This window comes from Botryllus schlosseri, chromosome 7 (assembly GCF_051294905.1).
Source record: "Botryllus schlosseri isolate E-star chromosome 7, Bs_hap1, whole genome shotgun sequence".
Lineage (NCBI taxonomy): Eukaryota > Metazoa > Chordata > Ascidiacea > Stolidobranchia > Styelidae > Botryllus > Botryllus schlosseri.
In genome coordinates this window covers 14,104,947-14,125,115 of record NC_137242.1, presented here as the reverse complement: position 1 = coordinate 14,125,115, position 20,169 = coordinate 14,104,947, and the positions used below count along the sequence as shown (strand labels likewise).

The window sequence follows — 20,169 nt, the reverse complement described above, 5'->3', positions numbered from 1 at the left end:
ATACCTGAGCACCAGAACAACGTGGGAGAGTGATACATACGTGATACCTGCGTGATCTGCGTGATCTGCGTGACCTGCGTATCAGAGATGAGCGGATTTGAAATTCCTATGTCCTAATCCAATCCAAATCCGAACCTCCAAATCCGAATCCTAATCCATAACTTTTTCATATTCAAGTCCATGTCCAATCCTAATCCGATTCCAACTGGAAATTCAGAAAAAATACCGATTTATGCAATGGAGGGATTCGAAAATTTTCTTTCTCAACCAACGATTCACTTGATTCAAGATAACTTAGTAACCATAAGTACATTAATAACTGATCTGAATAAAGTTTGTCGCCATTCGCCACACGACATTTCAATCTCCCAGAAAATAGGTAAATCCAATCCAAATCCTAATCCGTTCTGAAAAAAATGTATAATCCAAATCCAATACAAATCCGACAAAATGTCACAAATCCTGTTTTTTCAAAGCCTAATCCTAATCCATGCTCATCTCTGCTGCGTATATCCACAGGGCCAAGTGCAACAGCCTGTTTGTATAATGTTAACAATCCTTCGCCATCTGGGCTACTAGATATGTTTCTCTTTCTGGACACATGGATTTAGGTCGAGTCGAGATAGCCTACTAGGCTACTACTAGGTTTGCTGATCCATAGGAAACGTTAGCCTAGTTCGTATGCTATATCCGTGCCACTTTTGCTGTTGTAGACTTCTTGATTTAACTTGAGTTGAATTCAGCCCTATAGTAGAAGCTAGCACGAATTCTATCAAGTCGTGGTGGTACAATCTTCTCTCTGCAGCCTAAAGTAAGCTTGATGGTAATGCAATGCTTAATGCCTATTGCAACACATAAGCATACTTGAGATAATTTGGCAGTATTTCACAATATATTTGGGCAGCAGTAGTTGCTCACCTATATATTGTGATTCGGCTGGTTCTTTCGTCTATAATATTTTATGTGCTCATGGAACAAACTACTATGGCAAGTTTTTTGTATAGTGACTCCTGAAAGTGAATATGTTAGTCATTTGTTTTGTATAAGTACATTAGTGTTGGATAGAAATAACTTCTTTTTTCAAATTTACTGGCTAAAGATGCTACTGGTTGGATTCCAACCGGTGTAGGTGTAGTGTTGAATAGTATATTCATATTGGAATGAACCCGGATATTTTCGGATGACATATTTTGCCTGTCATATTTTGTGATACAATTGTTGATATACAAGGTTCTTTCCAATTCTCTTCTAGTTGCTGACGATTATCCCTGATGAGTGTCTGCCGAAAATGTTTGGGTAAATCTCCATATGAATATATCAGTCAATCGTATATTCAAGTTCTGTACCTCCAGGCTCCAAGAAGCTGTTCAAAATAGGGTTGTAGAGCTATAATTATTGATAAAAGAATTTCCCACAGTAAATTCCACGATTTAACGCTTCCATTGGTTGGAATTGAATTAAACATGTAATGCACTAATTTCTTACAAAACTTCGTAGGGACGGGCAGCCACTATCAAAAATGTGTATACTTTTTTAGTATATTGGAAATTCTCGTGTTATAACTTCGCTTCTACAAGCTGGAATTGAATCGAATTGGGTGTGCAGTGTTTATAACGACCCTAACATGTCCTGTTTTTTCAGTTGTAGAATTGGACTTTAGATTTTGAAATTTTTTTGGATCAGGATGGAGTTGGACTGAAAATCTGGCAAATATTTTTGGATCAGGATGGACTAGGACTGAATTGGAAATTTTCAGGACCGGACTTGGACAGTAAATTTTGAAAATACTTTTGGATCAGGATGGGCTAGGACTGAATTGAAAATTTTCAGGACCGGACTTGGACTGAAAAATAATACACTCCGCTCATCACTGAATTGCCCATATATGGTCACTCTGCCAACGAAACCTGCACATGGAAACGGCTTAATTGTATGTGGTCGATGCGGGGTCCCTTTGCGTGCAGTGAGATGGCAGGTAATCCTACTAATGTAAGCAGGGTTGCTATACCGTCCTTATTTCTAAGATTTGTCCTTATTTTGAAGGCCAGGTCTTAGAAAACTCAACTGTCCTTATTTCTAAGAAATGTCCTTATTTTCGACTTGCGTCCTCATTTTGTCTTATTTTCAACAACTACAGAACTTCGATCGTTTTCCTCTGGTATATGTGTTGCATAATATTCTAAAATAATGATTTTGCGTCGACATTTCATGACATCAGAAGTGAAAAGAACTCCTGGCGTGTACACACCACAGGATTTGACTTCTAAATGGTGAGATCATAGTGTTCTAAACGGTGTGGACACAGCAAGATTGAACGGCACTGCATTTGGGTTTTTTCATACGTTTCATTATGCCAAAGGCAATTTTACGGCCATTTTTGACCCGCTTGCCAAGCGCTAACTTTAATAAAATGGGTAATAATGGAAACTTGCTACTGTACTGATTACGAAAATACAAATTTTACTCTGTTCGTGGCACTGGCACCCAAAAAATCATACTCGAATTTTCCATTGTGACACAACAATTCTATCCGGCAGAACGAGAGTGCAGAGCTCAAGGGAAAGAGCCAGACAGCATGGTTACATCACAAAGCGAAACTCCATGCTAATGCTGTTTCTGCGCGGCTCGCGAATTGATCGTGTGGCGACTATAATAGGCGCAGAAGCCTGTCTAATCTTGACGGTCGGTAACGCCGGTATAAATCAAACACAACCCTTTACTACAATGATTGAATATGTAATGACACAAAGTAGGCAAAGCCAGAGTAAACGTAGGATTTATAACAATGCTTGACCGCAAATCTTCAACCTTCCTTGCATCAAAGTAACCAACAAAAACAGGTCTACCAATTCAATAATATATAGAGGAAGAAAACATTCGAGGCTGATTTTTTGGACGATGAGGGGTTCCAGGGCCATGAGCAGAATGAAGTTTATATTTTCGTAATCAATACTGCTTTCCATTGAAACCATTTTCTGAAATTTAGCTCCCGGGAAGCCTGTCAAAATGGACGTAAGATTGAAATGACAGTCAAATTCCGGCTACCAGTAAAGGTAAACCTGGACATCAGCTGTCGTGAGACCCACTTTCTCCAGCAGATTGTTTCTGGCAAAAAAGTATTCCAATCAAAGTAACAATATGGCATCATTTGTTGGTGGAGGATGCCAGTGTTAGCACACTGGTGCCATGCAAAAACCACAGCATCAGGTTCTGTGTATCATAGCCAGGGCCACAAAGGGACCACGATGTTGGTCCAGCAAATCACCGCTCAAAAGATTCGTTGAGATATGTGGAAACTAGAAATAGCCAAGTTTATGTATCAGTGCCACCACCCCGAAAACTTCAATAACTTTACCTCGATATCAAAGATGCACGACACATGCGCGTCCAACTACCATATGGTCAGGCCGTGTTATTTTTGGCATATGCCAAAACTGCCAAAAATAACTTATTTTTGGCATTTTTCGATTTTTATTTTGGGCAGTTTTGGCATCGTCCTCTAAATAGATAGTTTCAGCCTCGAATTAGTCACAAAAACGCTTTATTTGGACTAGTTTGTCAAAAGACACCACAACATGTGCAGCATCCACATATAATCAGTGCCAACAAACAATAAGAAGAAGAAAAAACCTAACGATTTCATAGGTTAATAATATCAAATGAAACCACAAAATGAGCAGTATCCATCGGAATCGGTGCCAATAAGCAAAAAAAAAGGAAAGAAAAGCCAAACACGCTCAACAGCTGATTGTTACAGCTGTTGAATAGACTTAAATCGTTTGCACTGTAACAGTGCTTCCAGTCTCAGGTCAGCTAAGTTTCTCCTAAATTCATTTCTCGCCCAGCGAATCTGGGAAATATCGGCTTCAACAGTAGTCGTTGAGGGAAATAATGTTGCCAGTCATCCACAAAAGGTTTTCATAGCTTCAAAATATTTGGAGGGCCGAACCGGCTTCCATGCATCATGAAAAGAGATCACTTCGCCAGTGCCATCGATCTCATCGCCGAAACAATTTTCTTCCCGATCCTATTCCAGGAGTTTCCTGTGTTGTCTCTTAACACATTTTATTTAGTAGCCCGACTATCATTTCTCCTTCACTCTACCGATATATTTTGAGAGGACTTTTGTCACTTCAGGTGACTTTAATATTACCAACTCGGAAGAGTCCTGGGAAGGTTAGCTTGTTTTAGAACATTGACGCAACAAGACTGTCTGGCAAAACGAGACCATGCAGCTCATAAATAGCCAGACAGTTTGTTGCGTCACAATGTTCAACTCGATCACAATGCAAAAATCGTGGTTGATTTTGGGGGTTCCAGTTCCATGAGCAGAATATAATTTATATTTTAATAATCAGTACTGCGGCAGCTTCTCATTGATACCCGTTTTATCAAATTTAGCGCTCGACAAGCCGGTCAAAAATGGTCGTAAAATTGCCTTTGGACAAATGGACAGTATGACGTAAACCAAATGCAGTCAGCCGTCCAATCTCGCTGTGCCCACACCATTTAGGACACCATGCATTCACCCCTAATGGGTGGGCTGGACCCAGATTAAGAAACCTGCCTTTCACAAACGCTCTTCTCGCTTGTAACGCGGTCCTGTTAACACAACACCATGAACGAAATACACTATTTGGGAGGCCGTGTTAATTTTGGCATTTTCAAATTTTTATTTTTGGCAGTTTTGGCATCTGGCTCCTGAAATGCCAAAAATAACACGGCCTGCATATGGTAGACAAAAATAATCGACGCTCTATCAAATATGCCAGATGCAATTTTTGGAACAATATCTCTCCGGCTATCCGATAGTCATAGAGCATTTCCTGTCCACACTCAATTCGAAATACAAACAATTTATACTGAATGAATCCTATTCAGCCCTCTTGTTTACCGGATCACGACCTGACATATCGATCTCGCCTTCTGACACATGCCCCTTTTTTGTGCCCTGTCCTTTTATATTATCTTCTGTTGCTTTTCATACAGTGTGCATGCCTCCTTTTTACATCGTCTAGGCTAGGTGGGGGTCCGATTTTTGTTATGTTCCTGATCTTGTTTGAACAATAACTCAATACGACGAGGTTGCAATACGAAATCAGTATATTTTACAGCAGTATGACTTTAAGGCAGCGACACGATCCAGAGTACAGTTAAATGAAAAGACCACGAGACAACAGAACACAGGGTATAAATACAAGCACGACACACAAGGAAATAATGATTGGAGTTAATTACTAGTCCTATAGAAATCAGGAGACATAGGAAACAACACTGAACGTAAATGCACGAACATAACAATTTTGAAGACTACTCCAAGTCGTTTCGACACCTTCCTATCTTTGACTGTATCGCAGTCTGAGGTAAGTTAAAATACCGAAATTAATAGCAATTAGATGAATTGAACGTGCTATGCCGCAGCTCGTATAAATACAAACTAAGTATGTACAAAAACGCTTTTTAATGCTAATGTAATTTTCGACCGTCCTTTTTCTTGGGTCCATGTTGATGGCAACCCTGATTATAAGATCATCGGAAATAGCCAAAGCTCTGTATGAAGAAGGGAAACTAAACGCGGTTGATGTGAAGGGAAATAAAAGTGAGGTGTGGAAGAGTTTTGCCTTGCTAACTGGCCCTGGCACCAGTGAGGAGGGCGGTGACTACTCAGGATTTGTTCTCTGTCGGCATTGTGGTTTGACATTCAAGCATGACAGAAAGAACAGTGGCACAACACATTTAGCCACTCATACCAAAACCAGATGTAGTGTATCGAAAGTCATACCATCAGCGGGTCAACGTTCAATGTCATCCTTTCTGACAAAAAAGAAATCTGCTCCGCTTCCGACTAAGGCCAAGGTACAATTGCTCAAAGCAGCCACATCATTCATTGTGAAGGATTTGAGACCATTCCGATCTTTAGAGGGTGATGGTTTTGTCGAGCTGGCTCAAACATTTATGGATATAGGGTCGGTGTATGGTCGAATGAATGCAGAAGAAATAACCCCATCCAGACATACCGTTAAAAAGGAAGTTCTAAGCCGTGCTGCACTGGAGAAGGAAAAAATTTCTGTCATAGAGAAAGCGACTATTGGCGAATATGGGATGATTGGGCTCACCACGGATATGTGGACTGATATCAAAAGCAGACATTACATGTCACTGACAGCCCATTACATTCGCGGGGAAAAGTTGCACTCTGTAGCAATATCTGCTACAAAGTTTGAGGAGCAGAAATCAGGTGTAAATCTGCTAAATAAATTCCTCAGATCAGGAAAATCTAGTACCAATACCTGAGCCACCAACAAAACAAAAATATGGCGATCTGGACATTGGCGTTGAAGACTGGGTGGTAGCCAAGCCTGCTTGCGAACCCAAAGAAGATGGGATCTCAAGATAGATCAAATTCTGCTTTGATGAAGCAACACTGGGATCATTTCATGACGAAGATGCAGGCCTCTTTGATGTAGTGAAGTTTTGGCTATCGCCGCCAATCAGAAAACTATTCCCCTTCCTGCACCGATCGGCGTTAGGTATTCTTTCCATACCAGAATCTAGTGCTGCAAGTGAACGACTGTTCAGTGTGTGTGGCCATACTATTGTAACAGTGTTGTTGTAAGTTCTTTATTCTTCAAGCTATCAGATCGCAGCACAGGCGCATGGAAACATGACCAGTAAATACAGCACGTGCACCTCGCACGGCGTACATCCAACAGAGCGAACGCATCAATAATAACACGCTTCGTCGATATGCATGACGTCATCACTAGCCATAGATGGCACCCCGTTACATATTACAAAGAAACGGGCAGCCTTGTCGTCATCCACCCTTGAGGCAATAGTAATATTAAACACTTCATGTAAATAATAAATCACATGCGAACTTCCAGTTTTACTTAGGGGTTGGGCTTAATCTTTGAGCTTCCTTCGTTTCAATCAATAGTAACCTGTGAGTTTTTCTTGCCATGTAGTCTACCTTGTCATTTTTAATTCGATACCAGCCTGTGAGTTTACTTTTATATCCTATACAAAACTGTGAGTTTTTCTTACCCTGTAGACTACCTTGTCATTTTTAATTCAATACCAGCCTGTGAGTGTAGTTTTCATATCCGATATAAACCTGTGAGTTTTTGTTACCATGTAGCCTACCTTGTCTTTCTATATTCGATACCAGCCTGGGAGTGTTTATGTAGTGTTTGAGTAGTTTTTATAATCCACACAAAGCTGTGAGTTTCAATGCCATGTTTCTTTTGTTTCAATATAACCTGGACCCATTGCCTATGATCTACTGCATTTGTTTGTAGTCAACTAGAAATAGCTAGTCGTTCATGAATATTATCGGAGTTATTTGGATCGGATATCGCTCATTTCAAGTATCCGGCCTCGGAGTCGGAGTGGAGTCGGACCAGAGAATTGTGGAACAGGATCGGAGTCGGACCAAAGAATTTATCGATCCGCTCCGCACTAAGAACTACAGACGCAGTGCAAGGTGATACAACGAATTTCGTTATCATGCTGCTATCAGAATACGCCGATATTCAGTCGTTGGCGTTATTCACAGTTGTATTTATATTGTGTTGGAGGCTGTTACGCGGAGAAAAGCACAACAGCTTCAGTCGGCTGCCACCAGGTAAGCGATCCATTCATAGAATGTTCGAATAAAGGTTTGGAAAACATAGCAAACAGCATTGAGCTATTTCAGGTCCGAAAGGCTATCCCGTCGTGGGTAATCTACTGTCTCTCAGCTTACATTCAGAAAGAGATATGAGCGACTGGAACAAGACATATGGCCCGGTGTGCCGGATGAAGTTTGCGACTATGGAATTCGTTATCTTAGGCAGTCTGGAAGCCGTAAACGAGGCGTTTGTCAAGAAGAGTGATGTGTTCAGTGACCGATTACAAGACTCCATGCCGGGATTCACCGGTGGCACTGGCATTCTTTTTCTGAATTACGGAAATCTTCTCAAAGAGCAACGACGCTTCGGTTTATCGACTTTAAAGCTCTTTGGAATGGGGAAGAAAAGTCTCGAACCGATAATACTAGACTTGTGCACAGATCTGTGTGACACATTGGAAACGTATTGTAACTCGAACGAGTTTGTGGATGTTAGTTTTCCAATTTACGAGCGAGTCGCAGCTGTCATTTCGCAACTGGTGTGCAACAAGAACTTACCGAAGGAGGACGTTGATTTTCGACAATGGCTGCACCGTATTACTACCGGATCAAAGTACAGCGCTTTTTCTGCAATCACCGTATTTTATCCGTCTTTAAAAGTACGTGGACAGTTCTCATTCCTTAATACATATTGGACATGTAGCCTAAGTCGTAATGTGATATCGTTTTTCAGGTGATTCCACCGTTCTCTTGGGGACAGCAAGCTTCGCAAGAGCACGAACAGGAGGGATTCCAGCTGATAAAAAAACAGATTGAGAAACACAGAATCTCCCGCGATCCCAAGGAGCCGAGGGATCTCATTGATTGCTTTCTACAGGAAATGGATGTCAGGAGCGAGCAGTCGCAGAAGTTTTCGGAACAACTAGGTATATGTGTTCAGTATCACATCTATATACGCGTCGCAATGTTGCTTAGTACGGAGAAGAATTGACATCACAATGCAGGATCACAATTATAACTATTCTGCGATATTTTTACTTAATTATAACTACAAGCGCAAAGATAAAATACCTATCTACATAAATAAATTCTTACAGGAGTATTGGACTGTAGGGCGGTAGGCACATTATTATATTACTCGAATTCAAATATAGAAATAATTTTGTCAGGATTTCGCGACGATCAACTGAATGGTCTCATAAGAGATTTGTTCCTGGCCGGGTCGGAGACTTCGTCCTCAGCCTTGTGTTGGGCGATTTTGTTTTTATGTAAGCACCCCAAATACCAATCGAAATTACACGAGGAAATCGACGAAGAGTTGCATCAAAGACCGCCAAAGTACAGCGACGATTTAAATTTTGCGAAAGCTTGTATTCAGGCAAGTACTTGATGCATTCAATTTATTATGACAATCAATTTGATAAGAATGAAACGTGAAATCTTTATTGTGATTGTTTCAGGAGACACTTCGTATGCGGCCGGTAGGTCCAATTGGAATACCGCACGTAGCGAACAAAGACGCCACGATAATGGGTTACGATATCAAGAAAGGCTCTTGTGTGGCTCCAAACTTATTTCGTATCTTAAACGACGAGAACTTGTGGCCACAACCAGAAAAATTTGATCCCACTCGGCATCTCGACCAAAACGGAAATTTTGTGAAGCACCCGAGCTACATCCCTTTTTCGATTGGCCCCAGACAATGTCTTGGTATGCAACTAGCCAATATGGAAATTTACCTTTTTTTGGTTTCGATGATTCAGAGATTTTCGTTTGAGTTGGAATCGGGGGAGGATATTGACATGCGCGGACAAAATATATTTACTCTGCGGCCATATCCGTTCAGAGTAAGGATTCGCCGAAGATAATTACTCACTTTATTTGCTATGCTGAAAATACATCTTTGCGAGATTTTATTGCTGTCAGTATAAGTTTATATAAAATCATATTATATGAATTACAATTTTATGTATAATATTATTTCATGGTAATGGCCTAAATATACTATCACATTTTCCTTTCGAGTATTACTGCAATCTGTTATTTGTTATAATTAGAACTACAATTTCATGGGAGGTGATACCAAACGAGACGTAACTTCAGATTGTATGAATGACCGTATCGCGGCGTGCTATATCACGCTGCCAATACGCGCTTTTGACTCCGAACTTAGCACACCGCATTTGTATGCAGTACGCGTAATTTTCTAGATCTTTTAACCCGACGATTTGCCTACTCTAATGCACTGAATAAGGTACGTAAATACAAAATTTAGGACGACAGTCCCGCACAAAAAATTCAACTTCCGGACGACGCTTGACGGCGCCTCGGAATTTGCAGAGTATGACCTGTCATTCATTTTCGCAGAAAACTAGCTTCTTTTTCATTTCAGTTTTGCTTCGTTAATTTCGCGATGATCGTCTTGATTACATCGCGTAGCCTTGGGTTCTTTCATTTTGTTGTTCTGACTCATTAGTCATTATTTGTTTGTTTGTCTTGAGGTTTTCATGATGTTTGTCGACTACTATAGTCATTTACACCAGGCCGATGTTCTTCGTTTTTATCCCGTGGCTGCCAGCTTCGAGCGCGGCCCACTTCTAAGCTTTTTGTAATACACCGCTTACGCAGATGACGTGGCGAGGAATATCCTACAGTTATTCATTACTTATATTACTTACTTACTTACTTACTTACGTACTTGCTTGATTTTTCATTGTACATTTTACATTTCACGGCATGGCTACCTATTACTGACATCTGGTCACCTAGATCCGTGAAACGTTTGTATAGTCACGAATCTGTTAATTTTAAATACCTCGTTGCCCATTAGCGCTACTTGGGGAACTCGTTTATTAAGGTTATGGTCGAAGTACCGGGTCTACGACTTCACTTTTGCTCCCCCGGGTCGTGTGTAATGTGTGAGTTTAAGGAATTTACGCGTCCACGCTATATTCCTCGTTCTGGCCATGTTATCTCGCTAAGTCGTTTTTAGACATGGGAATTGCTGGTGCATGACTCAGCGATTCTACCGGCCATGGAATCTATGGGATGTAGACCTGCGATTTTAACTCATGCTATTAACTTCCATCATTGCATAACGAAGTTGAGGTGAAGTTCGGTCGACTCGCGTCTCGCCCGTACGCTTTTTTTTATCGAAATGATCCACGACCGGACACTATATAGCAGTGGTTCCCAAACGGTGGGGAATTCCCCACTGGTGGGGAATTCAATGGTTTCTGGTGGGGAATAGACGCATTTGTTCCAAATTATATACAGGACAGTCTACATATTCACAGAGACACATGCGCAATTACCGTTACCAGTTAACTGCTCTGGGATGTATTTATGGGAAATTATATTGCGTGTTGTTCACAAAACCTCATTTTCAACTCTGGATAGCCAATGATGGCGTCACAAACGCATCCAGCGCGACTAGTTTGACGTGAAATACCGCTTTCGCGAAATTTTGAGCGTTACTGGTATAGGTTTACAATACGTTTTATGTTGCAGTTATAGGCGATTGTCTTGCGTACTGGTGTGGTTGTGTGTCTTGTGTAGACAATCCAGCAAATAGTTGCTCTGTGATGACAAAAGTGCTGGATAGTGGGGAACAGGATGGTAACTGCCGCACCCCAAACCCCCCTATTTGGGGGGGGCGAGCTCGAAGAGGCTTAAAATTATTTCGTGAATTAACATAAATTAGGTACTTTTTTGGAAATTTATGCCACTTTTTGAAAAATTTTTCGCGCTTCGTGCGCGATTTATTATTGCCGAATATCTGAATATTGGGTATACCCGTCCCCCACGAAAATACCAATTTGAAATCGTATATGCCTTTTAGTTTTGGCGATTTCCATATCTTTTGACATAGCAGATATAGGAGGTCACGAAATAGCATGATGAAACGAAGTCAATATACCAACGTGTCCGCCCGAAGATGTTTAATTCTTATTCAGAGGTCCTACCATTTCCAACACACCTCACTCAGCTCTACCGATGAATCTGATTACCTGAGCAGAGAGGGGATAAAAAAATCATAACAAAATATATGCAATTCCCGATCATATTGACCGATTCAAACACAAATTATATAAATGTTTCGCGCTTTGTGCGTTTAGTCGAGATAAAGTGACGCATTAAACAATAGACCAAATGTAGCTGACAAGTAGCTGGAAAAAAAGCGTACAGGATAAGCGGGGCTGAGGGGGTTCTGGGGGGCTTCTCCCCCCAGAAGTTGAGTTTATCACCCTGTGGGGGCCCAAGACCAACGTGTTTTTTGGCGGGGCTGACAAAGTGCTGTTACTGTCCTGGTGGGGAATGAAGGCTCGGAATAAATCTGAAGTGGGGAATGAAGACAAAAAGGTTGGGAACCACTGCTATATAGTGTATATAATATTTAATACGGTTTTTGGATAAAGTATTATCCAGTGTTGGAGAAATTTGATCTAACACTGTGTACGATGTATCTACCGGTCGATACGTCATTTTTATGTAAGGCATAGCCATATGTAAGTCTTCGAAGCAAATTATTGAAGTAGCGGGCGCACGTTTTTACACTTGCGATATGTTAAGTGGCGTGCAGTGATGTTTGATTATTATTGTTATCCCTTTCTTTCGATCCGTTAGTAGACCAAATTCTTGATTAAATCACGTTAACATTGCTAATCCCGTTGATTTTTATATCGACACTAGATTTGACTTGCTACCACATTACACGTGTTTCGATGTACTTAGCTGACCAGTTTGATTTCTGCCTTTCTTTTTCATTATTTTTACGAGTGGTCGCCTACGTCACATAGATGACGTCACCACCACCACTTGAGTTGATTGCCGCGGATGGAATTACTTGTTTCCTACCTAAAGGAAGGAGCCATTCATCTTCTGTTTCGCTGCCTGCCACACGTTGCTTAATTGTTGCCTTATTATTGTTTGAATGCACTTGTTATTATTATGTTCTTATTGTTACTCGTGTTTACGGCGCGAGCATGTATTTGTTTTCGTGATACTGCTGCCCGACTTATCTTCCAGAAATCGTATTCACGCCGCCGTGACCGCACCAAATTGCCAAACACCAAATGCTCACGAAAGACATTATACTCGCTACCTGCCCGCGATACCCAAAAGACGCGCTGACTCGTTTATCTCAAGAGCCATCTGGCTGAATGAATCGCATTCACGATTACAACGTCCGGTTCTAAGGTTGCTGATTCAACCGGAATCTTACCACACCATTTCCGCTTCGCGCCTCGCGCATCGAAAATCTACAAACCTGGTTGGTCTTTAATGCCATATCGCGATTATATATGGCCATTACATTGGTAGGGTTATCAATACATGAAATGAGCATAGACTTCTGTAAATATTTCGGCAATTTGGCGGTTTTTTTCACACGGCTTTGTTAAATAACTACGTTCTTTCGCTTAACATGACGGACTGACTTTCCCGTTCGCACCATTAGCGGCACATGTGTTCGTCACATCCCCTAATGGATGCCGGATGGCTGGACATTGATTTATCCCTCAGAGGACCAATTTTAATGTGTTTTCATTATTCCCCTTTTTATGCTTGCATGTATTTTGCTTGGCGACCATAACTACTAGGGTGGAGTGAAAATGACTTTTTTTTTCAAATCGAAAAAAGGGCTTCCTCAATCCTGACAAATGACCTAAAACTTCAGTAAAAAGTGACTTCAGTGGATTACCCCCATTTTCCAGCCGACAACCCCCCAATTTCTGTGCGTGGGGGGTAAAATGGCCCATCTCGGCAACCGCTGGTCGTAGAGTCATGATATATAGCTCAAAATCTGCGGAAACATCATGCTTCTATCTGTCTTAAGAAGAAAGTTTTCTCTATTGTGAACACAAAATGAGTTATAGCCAAAAAAAACAATATATACGCACATTTTTGTTGAAATTCAGCATTTATTTTGACGAATTCTGATCTGTCATCAGTTTTTTTGAAAAGGAAAGTAATACACTGACAATACCGAATATTGGGCCCATAATACAAATATATTCACAACACAGTTTTTTTAAAATCGGTTCCAAACATCATAACGAAACATTCACGTTTAACGACTTATTGAAAATGCATTTTTGTGTCAAATTTTTTCATCAGTTTACGAGACTTAATTTTTTGGCGAATGAGGCCATCTCGTCTTTCAAATCCGGAGACTTGTGCTGATGCTTCTGTTACGAGCTTTACATGTCGTTCCACTGTTTGATTGTGGCATGGATGAAGCAAAATCAGGGGCTTCTCGGGGCATTCTTCCAACTCTGCATCAGTTAAGTGCTCAATCGCTGGAGGAAGTTGTTGATAAGGTTCAATATTAACCAACTCGTGGTATGCCTTTGCTTCCAAGTTCAACTTTGGGACATAGAATAAACGAATAGGACCGCAGTTCAATTGGTTGGAACTGCTATGACTTTCAATGTCCATAAGTGAATTTTGTTCAGCGGCATGTTTTCGAATCGCAAGCACCTTGGTCACACCCTTATTTCGTATGTCTGCATTATCATCTGCCAGCATTGCAATCATAATATTTTCGGGGTGTGCAAAATAACCGTTTCTTATCACGACATTCAAAGCAATTTTCCGAACGTTTTGGTCAGAGAAATTCAAAACCCGTTGAATCAAGTTGAAGAAGTTTCTGGATCCATGTGTTATATGTTTGTTTAGCTTGATATCAAACCAAGTCGGAAAATATACTTCAAGGCAAAAACGAGCCAGAATCTGCAGGTTCAAAGGCGGTTCATCAACTGTCACATAATACCGTAAAACTCTGCATCCCAAAGTTAGCCATCTTGAATGCACAACTGGTCCAATCTCCAAATAAGCGAGATCATCATCAACGTTTCCTTAAATAATTGCCCAGCACATTTTATAAGCATATAACTGGTCCGTACTTGAGTCATTCACAACTTCGGATGGGAGCTTTGGAAAGGCCAAAAGTGGTGGCGAGAGCTTTTTGAATTGAGTAACTGACCAACAAGATACACTTCCATGTAGTTTTTTTTTCAATTGGACCGGCAAATGTATCTGGGCCACTTGTAACACCGTCGAGACCTGCAAACACGTGCCGCAAAGGCAATTCATTAGCATGAAGCAGACATACTATCCATTGAAGTGGCTTATTCAGCAACTCTTCCAGGCTTTTAATGCATCCATTATGTTTTCCTGTCATTGATGCAGTGCCATCAGTACCGACAACTGCCAGTTTATCTTGCAATTCTGTATCTTTTTATGCATTGAATAGATGTTGAGCTATGGTTATGCCCTTTCAGGAGGAAGGTGGGTGAGGTAATAACTCCCTGGCTCGCCAACTACAGTATAGCCTAGTGTTCTTCCAATTGAAGAGATCTGTAGTACTTCTCGTTTGTACCGTGCATAACCATTTGTGTGGCATCTTTACGACCATCAAAGTATATACCATCCACCATACTGAAGTTTTGTTGCTCTTCTTGCCGTAGTGCCTCTCTGCATCTGTCACGTTCTCTTCGTAACTTGCTTCGGTAAATCACCAATTTTTTATCATGATCGGTAACCAATCCAACATCTATCAAAACGCTGTTAGCAACTGCAGCTGCAGCTCGGTCCGATATTTGAAATCTTTCACACATTCTGGCAAGATTCGGCCATTTTTTTCGATTCTGGGTTCGGAATTCAGTTGATTTGGATGAAGAGCTGGAAATATTTGAAAGGTGACTGTGAATTGTGGAAGGATCTGTGCTTGTTGATTCAAACTCTGAGGCATGCCCAGCATACAGTTCGACCTCCATTTCACTTTGGGCTGCGGATGCGGAAGTTCTGGCGTTCAGTTGTGATGTTAACCGGCGTGCAAACATTTGGTCAGATGAATCCAAAGGCACGATACTATCCATACATCTTTCAGCACGTGGCCCCTTTTGATCATTGTAAAATTTCCAATCCTCCTCAGTCATTCGCAACTTATGCTGTTTTTCCAACTCTTTTCGTTGATCCTCATCTGTACAGAAGATGTCATACAATTCATCTACATTGGATAAAAAAATTGCTTGCTTTTCCAAGTACGATTTAGTACGTTTGCTTTTTGGCCACCGGTCGAGTTTACTAAAATCTATGACCAGCGATTGAATCCTTTGGGTTATGGTACGTTGGTGCAAAGGATAAACATTGCAAAACACCCATATGTCATAGATTTCTTTCGCAACTTTTGACGCAGCTTTTTTAGTGCGAAAGTTCTTAAAGTGGAGCATTCTCTCCATCACTTGCCGTTTTGTGGGCGGTAAACCAGGTGGAAACTTTTCACAACCAGTAAACTTTTTGCCACCATGCAAAATCTTGATATGTTCTCCACTTCGTCTAGTTCTCACCATAATTGTGATCATAAATCCAATAAATCCTACGATAGGCTACTTTGTAAAGTATCTAGGTGTAGCGTAACAATCTGTAAAAACAAAACATGGCTTATTAAGAGTAAATAACCGCACCGTACAACGTCAAAATTTGGAAAAAAGGGCGGTTTTACTGTTTTTGGCTATAAATCGCTTTGTGTTCACAATAGAGAAAACTTTCTACTTAAGACAGATAGAAACATGATGTTTCCGCAGATTTTGAGCTATATATCATGACTCTACGACCAGCGGTTGCCGAGATGGGCCATTTTACCCCCCCCCCCTTCCCCCCCACGCACAGAAATTGGGGGGTTGCCGGCTGGAAAATGGGGGTAATCACCTGAAGTCACTTTTTCCTGAAGTTTTAGGTCATTTGTCAGGATTGAGGAAGTCCTATTTTCGATTTGAAAAAAAGTCATTTTCACTCCACCCTAATAACTACCGCTCTTTGTCGGCAACCCCGCGTCATTAATTGGATTTGGTTTCGGTTTTTTTATTATTTATGACTAGACTCAGACACGGCTTCGTTCACGCCGATTTCTCAAGCCACCGATTTTACTGTTAACGAATTCTCACAACTCTTGCATAAAATTCGCATAATATGACTTCATCATGTCTCAGTCCCCTTGCGTCACTCCGAAAATAATTCCCCCCTAATTGTCGATTAACGAGTTGAGTGATTCGGCTTTTGTAAACCCAGACTCGCAGATACGGGATTTCCGATGACTCCTTAAAACCGCCTTTCAAGTATGCCACGCCGCACACATTCACTTTCTGCACGCATGGCGCGGTGGTTATGACGCTTCTCGCCCTTTACTTTATTGTTCTTTGTTTCTTATAATAAAACAAAAAAAAACTTTTCGCCTTTTCCAACCCATGCCGCTATCTAATGGTTTCTTGGACACGGGATTCGACCTCACATGATGACCACGTGCCACCACGTGACCACTACCTTCAATCCGCACACTGTACCGTTACTGTATTGTATATAGTTATAGCATTTCATATTCGTGCCTCTGTTCTATTCAGTTACCTGTATGATTGGAATATCGTTATCACTCCGTCTTTGTTGGGACAGTGCAGGAGCTCGTGCTCCTTCTCTCCTATCGGTTATTGAACAATACTACATCACGTGACTTATCGCATAGTTATAACCCAGTGCTTATCGAAGATTGACTCAGTGAGACTCATGTACGCTAACCCAGTCCTCTTCAACCGGGGTTTTCGTACACCCCAGGGTGTATCATAATTTTTGAAGTGTGTACCACTCGGATTGGGTGTACAGGGGTGTACCAGATCCACATTATGATGAACCGATGATGCGATGACTATAGCTATATCACAATAGATATGCCAGTTTACCCTTCAAAACAGATTGACTGGATGTGTAATATCGTACACTGTGATGTCATTAGCAAATTATTCTCACCAGTTAGCCTTTCGTAATGGACTTATTACTTCCTTTTGGAGGGTTCCATACTATTACCGAGAAATACATTACCGATAATGCTATATTACCGAGAATAGACATTACCGAGAACGGACACTACCGAGAATTGGCATTACCGAGAACGGACATTACCGAGAAATGACATTACCGAGAATGGCCAATACCAAGAATCTAGCTTATGTAACGGACGTTGTCGAGAAATTTATACCTGACAATCGATACCGAATGTGGCAACGCCGCCACGCACACACTCGACCTATTCATATGCATAACATGCCTGTATTGCATGTATTGCATTCTCGGTAATGTCCATTCTCCGTATGGACCGGACACCCTTTTCAGGTAGAGCAGGGTGGAGTTAGCATGTGTTCAGCTTGCGATATCTGTCTGATGATACTCGAGGAAACCACCGCTACAGCTCGGACATTTTGAATTGGTGCTTCCTACGGCAAGCTTATGAATAGCGCAGAATACATGCTTGTGCAACCAGGGGGTCGAGTTTGCGAACCACTGGGTTAGATGGTGGTCCAGTAACCTCGAGCCCTGATTCGTATTTAGCATTTACTATACGTTGCAGCCTTGCTCATATGTTCATCCTTATTTCGGCTAGGCCAGGGGTGCTCAACCTGCGGACGTACGGCCTCATTCAGCCGCAAACCCATAATTTTGCGACCTTCTACACATATTTAAATTACCGTGTGTTGGCGGCCGTCATTATGCAACCAATTGTTGCTGGTTCTAGTCTCGGCTCTGTCGTGTTTCTATGTGTCGGAGGATTATTTAGGCTCCTCGTTGCCGTCGTAGCGTCTAGAAAAGCCTAGCTAGAAGAAGAGTGAGCCGAGCTCCAAAGTCAGCAGCAGAGTCTTGAAAGTGGACGCACGTTAGCGAGAGAGAATGAAGAGTTGGAGTGCACGTGCAAGCGAAAGACGTCCTCATTACCCAAAGCAAAGACATTAAACCTTAAGAAATGCACTGTCGTGGCGCACAAATTCTAAACATGCGATTATCGCCACTGTCACTAATGTGTAATAGAAATACTAATAATAACGATACAAATAATCCTGGTGGGAGGCCAAGAAATAACAACATGCAACTAAGTGAATAATAAAAACCGGAAGATGCATCATTAATATTGTGCCCAATATATTCGAAGACACCCTCCATCAGCTCTACGGGTTAATCTGATCACGGGAGCTGAGAGTGAATTAACTTTTGACAATAATATGTGAAACTATAAACATTTTCGATGAAATCCATTCAAGGGGCCAAATTTTCGCGCCCCGCGCGACTGCACACAAAACTCTAGTGTCTTTTCTTGACATTTATACTGTAAGCCTGCTGGGATGTTTTGCTTCTACAATAAGAAAATTTACGCAAGGCATATCTCAAGAAATAAATGAAGGCACAGAACACCATAAGGGCTCTCAGTGTTAAGTTCCCAGTATCAAATCTCATATGAGTATTTGTCGTCCATGGGCCATGGCGACTCCCCGCTGGACTCCGGACGTATTGTATATGTAATCAAAATGCGGCTTTCTGCGTTATCGGTGTATTATATGGTCAGGGGTGTACGAGTTTTGAGAAAATGTTGAAAGGGTGTACCACGACGAAAAAGGTTGAAGAGCACTGCGCTAGCCTACTGCTTATACCCGAATTGATATAATCGTCCGTACAATATATCTGGAAAAGGCAATTGTTTGTGTCTATTGAACTACAGTCAAGAACTACACAGGACGTTCGTGTCAGCTACTGCCAGTTAAGTATATACTGTAAGCTGCTATCCGTAGACCACGGAATTGCCGTATACAATCGCAGACTGACAGACCGATCTTCATCCCGCAATGCTTTCAAGCAAGTAGCAATATTTCTTCGCAAACTCTTGAAAGCTTCTGGTTCATGTGTACATTAGTAAAAGGTTCGATGCGAACGCGAACGTCACTTAGCACTTTGTTCAGTCCAACACTTCATCAACTTAAGTTGTTGATAAATGTATATAATTATTGGGGGCTGAACCGAACATTCATCCTTGTCTCGTCTATATATCTGTGTTATATACCAACAAACATGGATATAATCAGCGGTAGGCCTATGTGTGAGAGCGGATAGATGAGACGATAGCAAAGTGGGCAGATGTAATTAAAGTAGCACCTTGCGGTCCGTGATGGATTTTGGGGTTGGCTAGGTGGTCGGTCGCCCAGCCCCCCTGGTCGAAGCCCAGCCCCTCTTTGATTCAAGCGCTTTTTCGAGGCTTACCAATTTACCAATCAAGAAGATGATTCCGTACAGATGGGCCAATCATCAAATATCTGCATTTGTTAGAAAAGTCCCATATCCTGATAATAATCGAGTCTCTGCATGCGGTAGAGGTAATCAGTCTTGATGTATAGTCTATCCTTGCAACCATACAATAATAGATATATAGGGTTACCATACTTTTGTAACACAAATTCCGGGCGCTTTTTAGCGCCCACTAGCGGATTTTAAAATGAGGTATCAGCACATTGTCGATCAATATGACGTCACACTACCAAAGCTTTGCCTATCGACTAGAGGTGGTCACGATCCGGTTCAGGAGTACGTTGTTGTGTGTTGTAAGCTGTAACCAGGGCCTAAGACACATTTTTCCGTCCCCGCCCGTCAAAATAAACATTGATCTTGGGCCCGCCATAGGGTAATCCAGAGGTCTCAAACTCAAATGTGTTCGCGGGCCAAATTCTAGTTTTTGACGATGCCGC

At 41.5% G+C, this 20,169-nt stretch overlaps 2 protein-coding genes across 2 annotated transcripts in view; one reads left to right on the top strand and one right to left on the bottom strand.

The window, feature by feature from the left end:
* The window catches only part of LOC145443718 (uncharacterized), a 441,881-nt gene that overhangs the window by 247,030 nt on the left and 174,682 nt on the right, over positions 1 to 20,169 (bottom strand). The gene's annotated exons all lie outside the window — the stretch shown is intronic.
* Positions 7,313 to 9,592, top strand: LOC145443710 (cytochrome P450 2D3-like). Its single transcript, XM_080321660.1, has 5 exons — positions 7,313 to 7,627; positions 7,700 to 8,271; positions 8,346 to 8,538; positions 8,782 to 8,990; positions 9,073 to 9,592. Exons 1-5 carry the CDS (start codon positions 7,510 to 7,512, stop codon positions 9,478 to 9,480), a joined length of 1,500 nt encoding a protein of 499 aa, XP_080177786.1. The 5' UTR covers positions 7,313 to 7,509; the 3' UTR covers positions 9,481 to 9,592.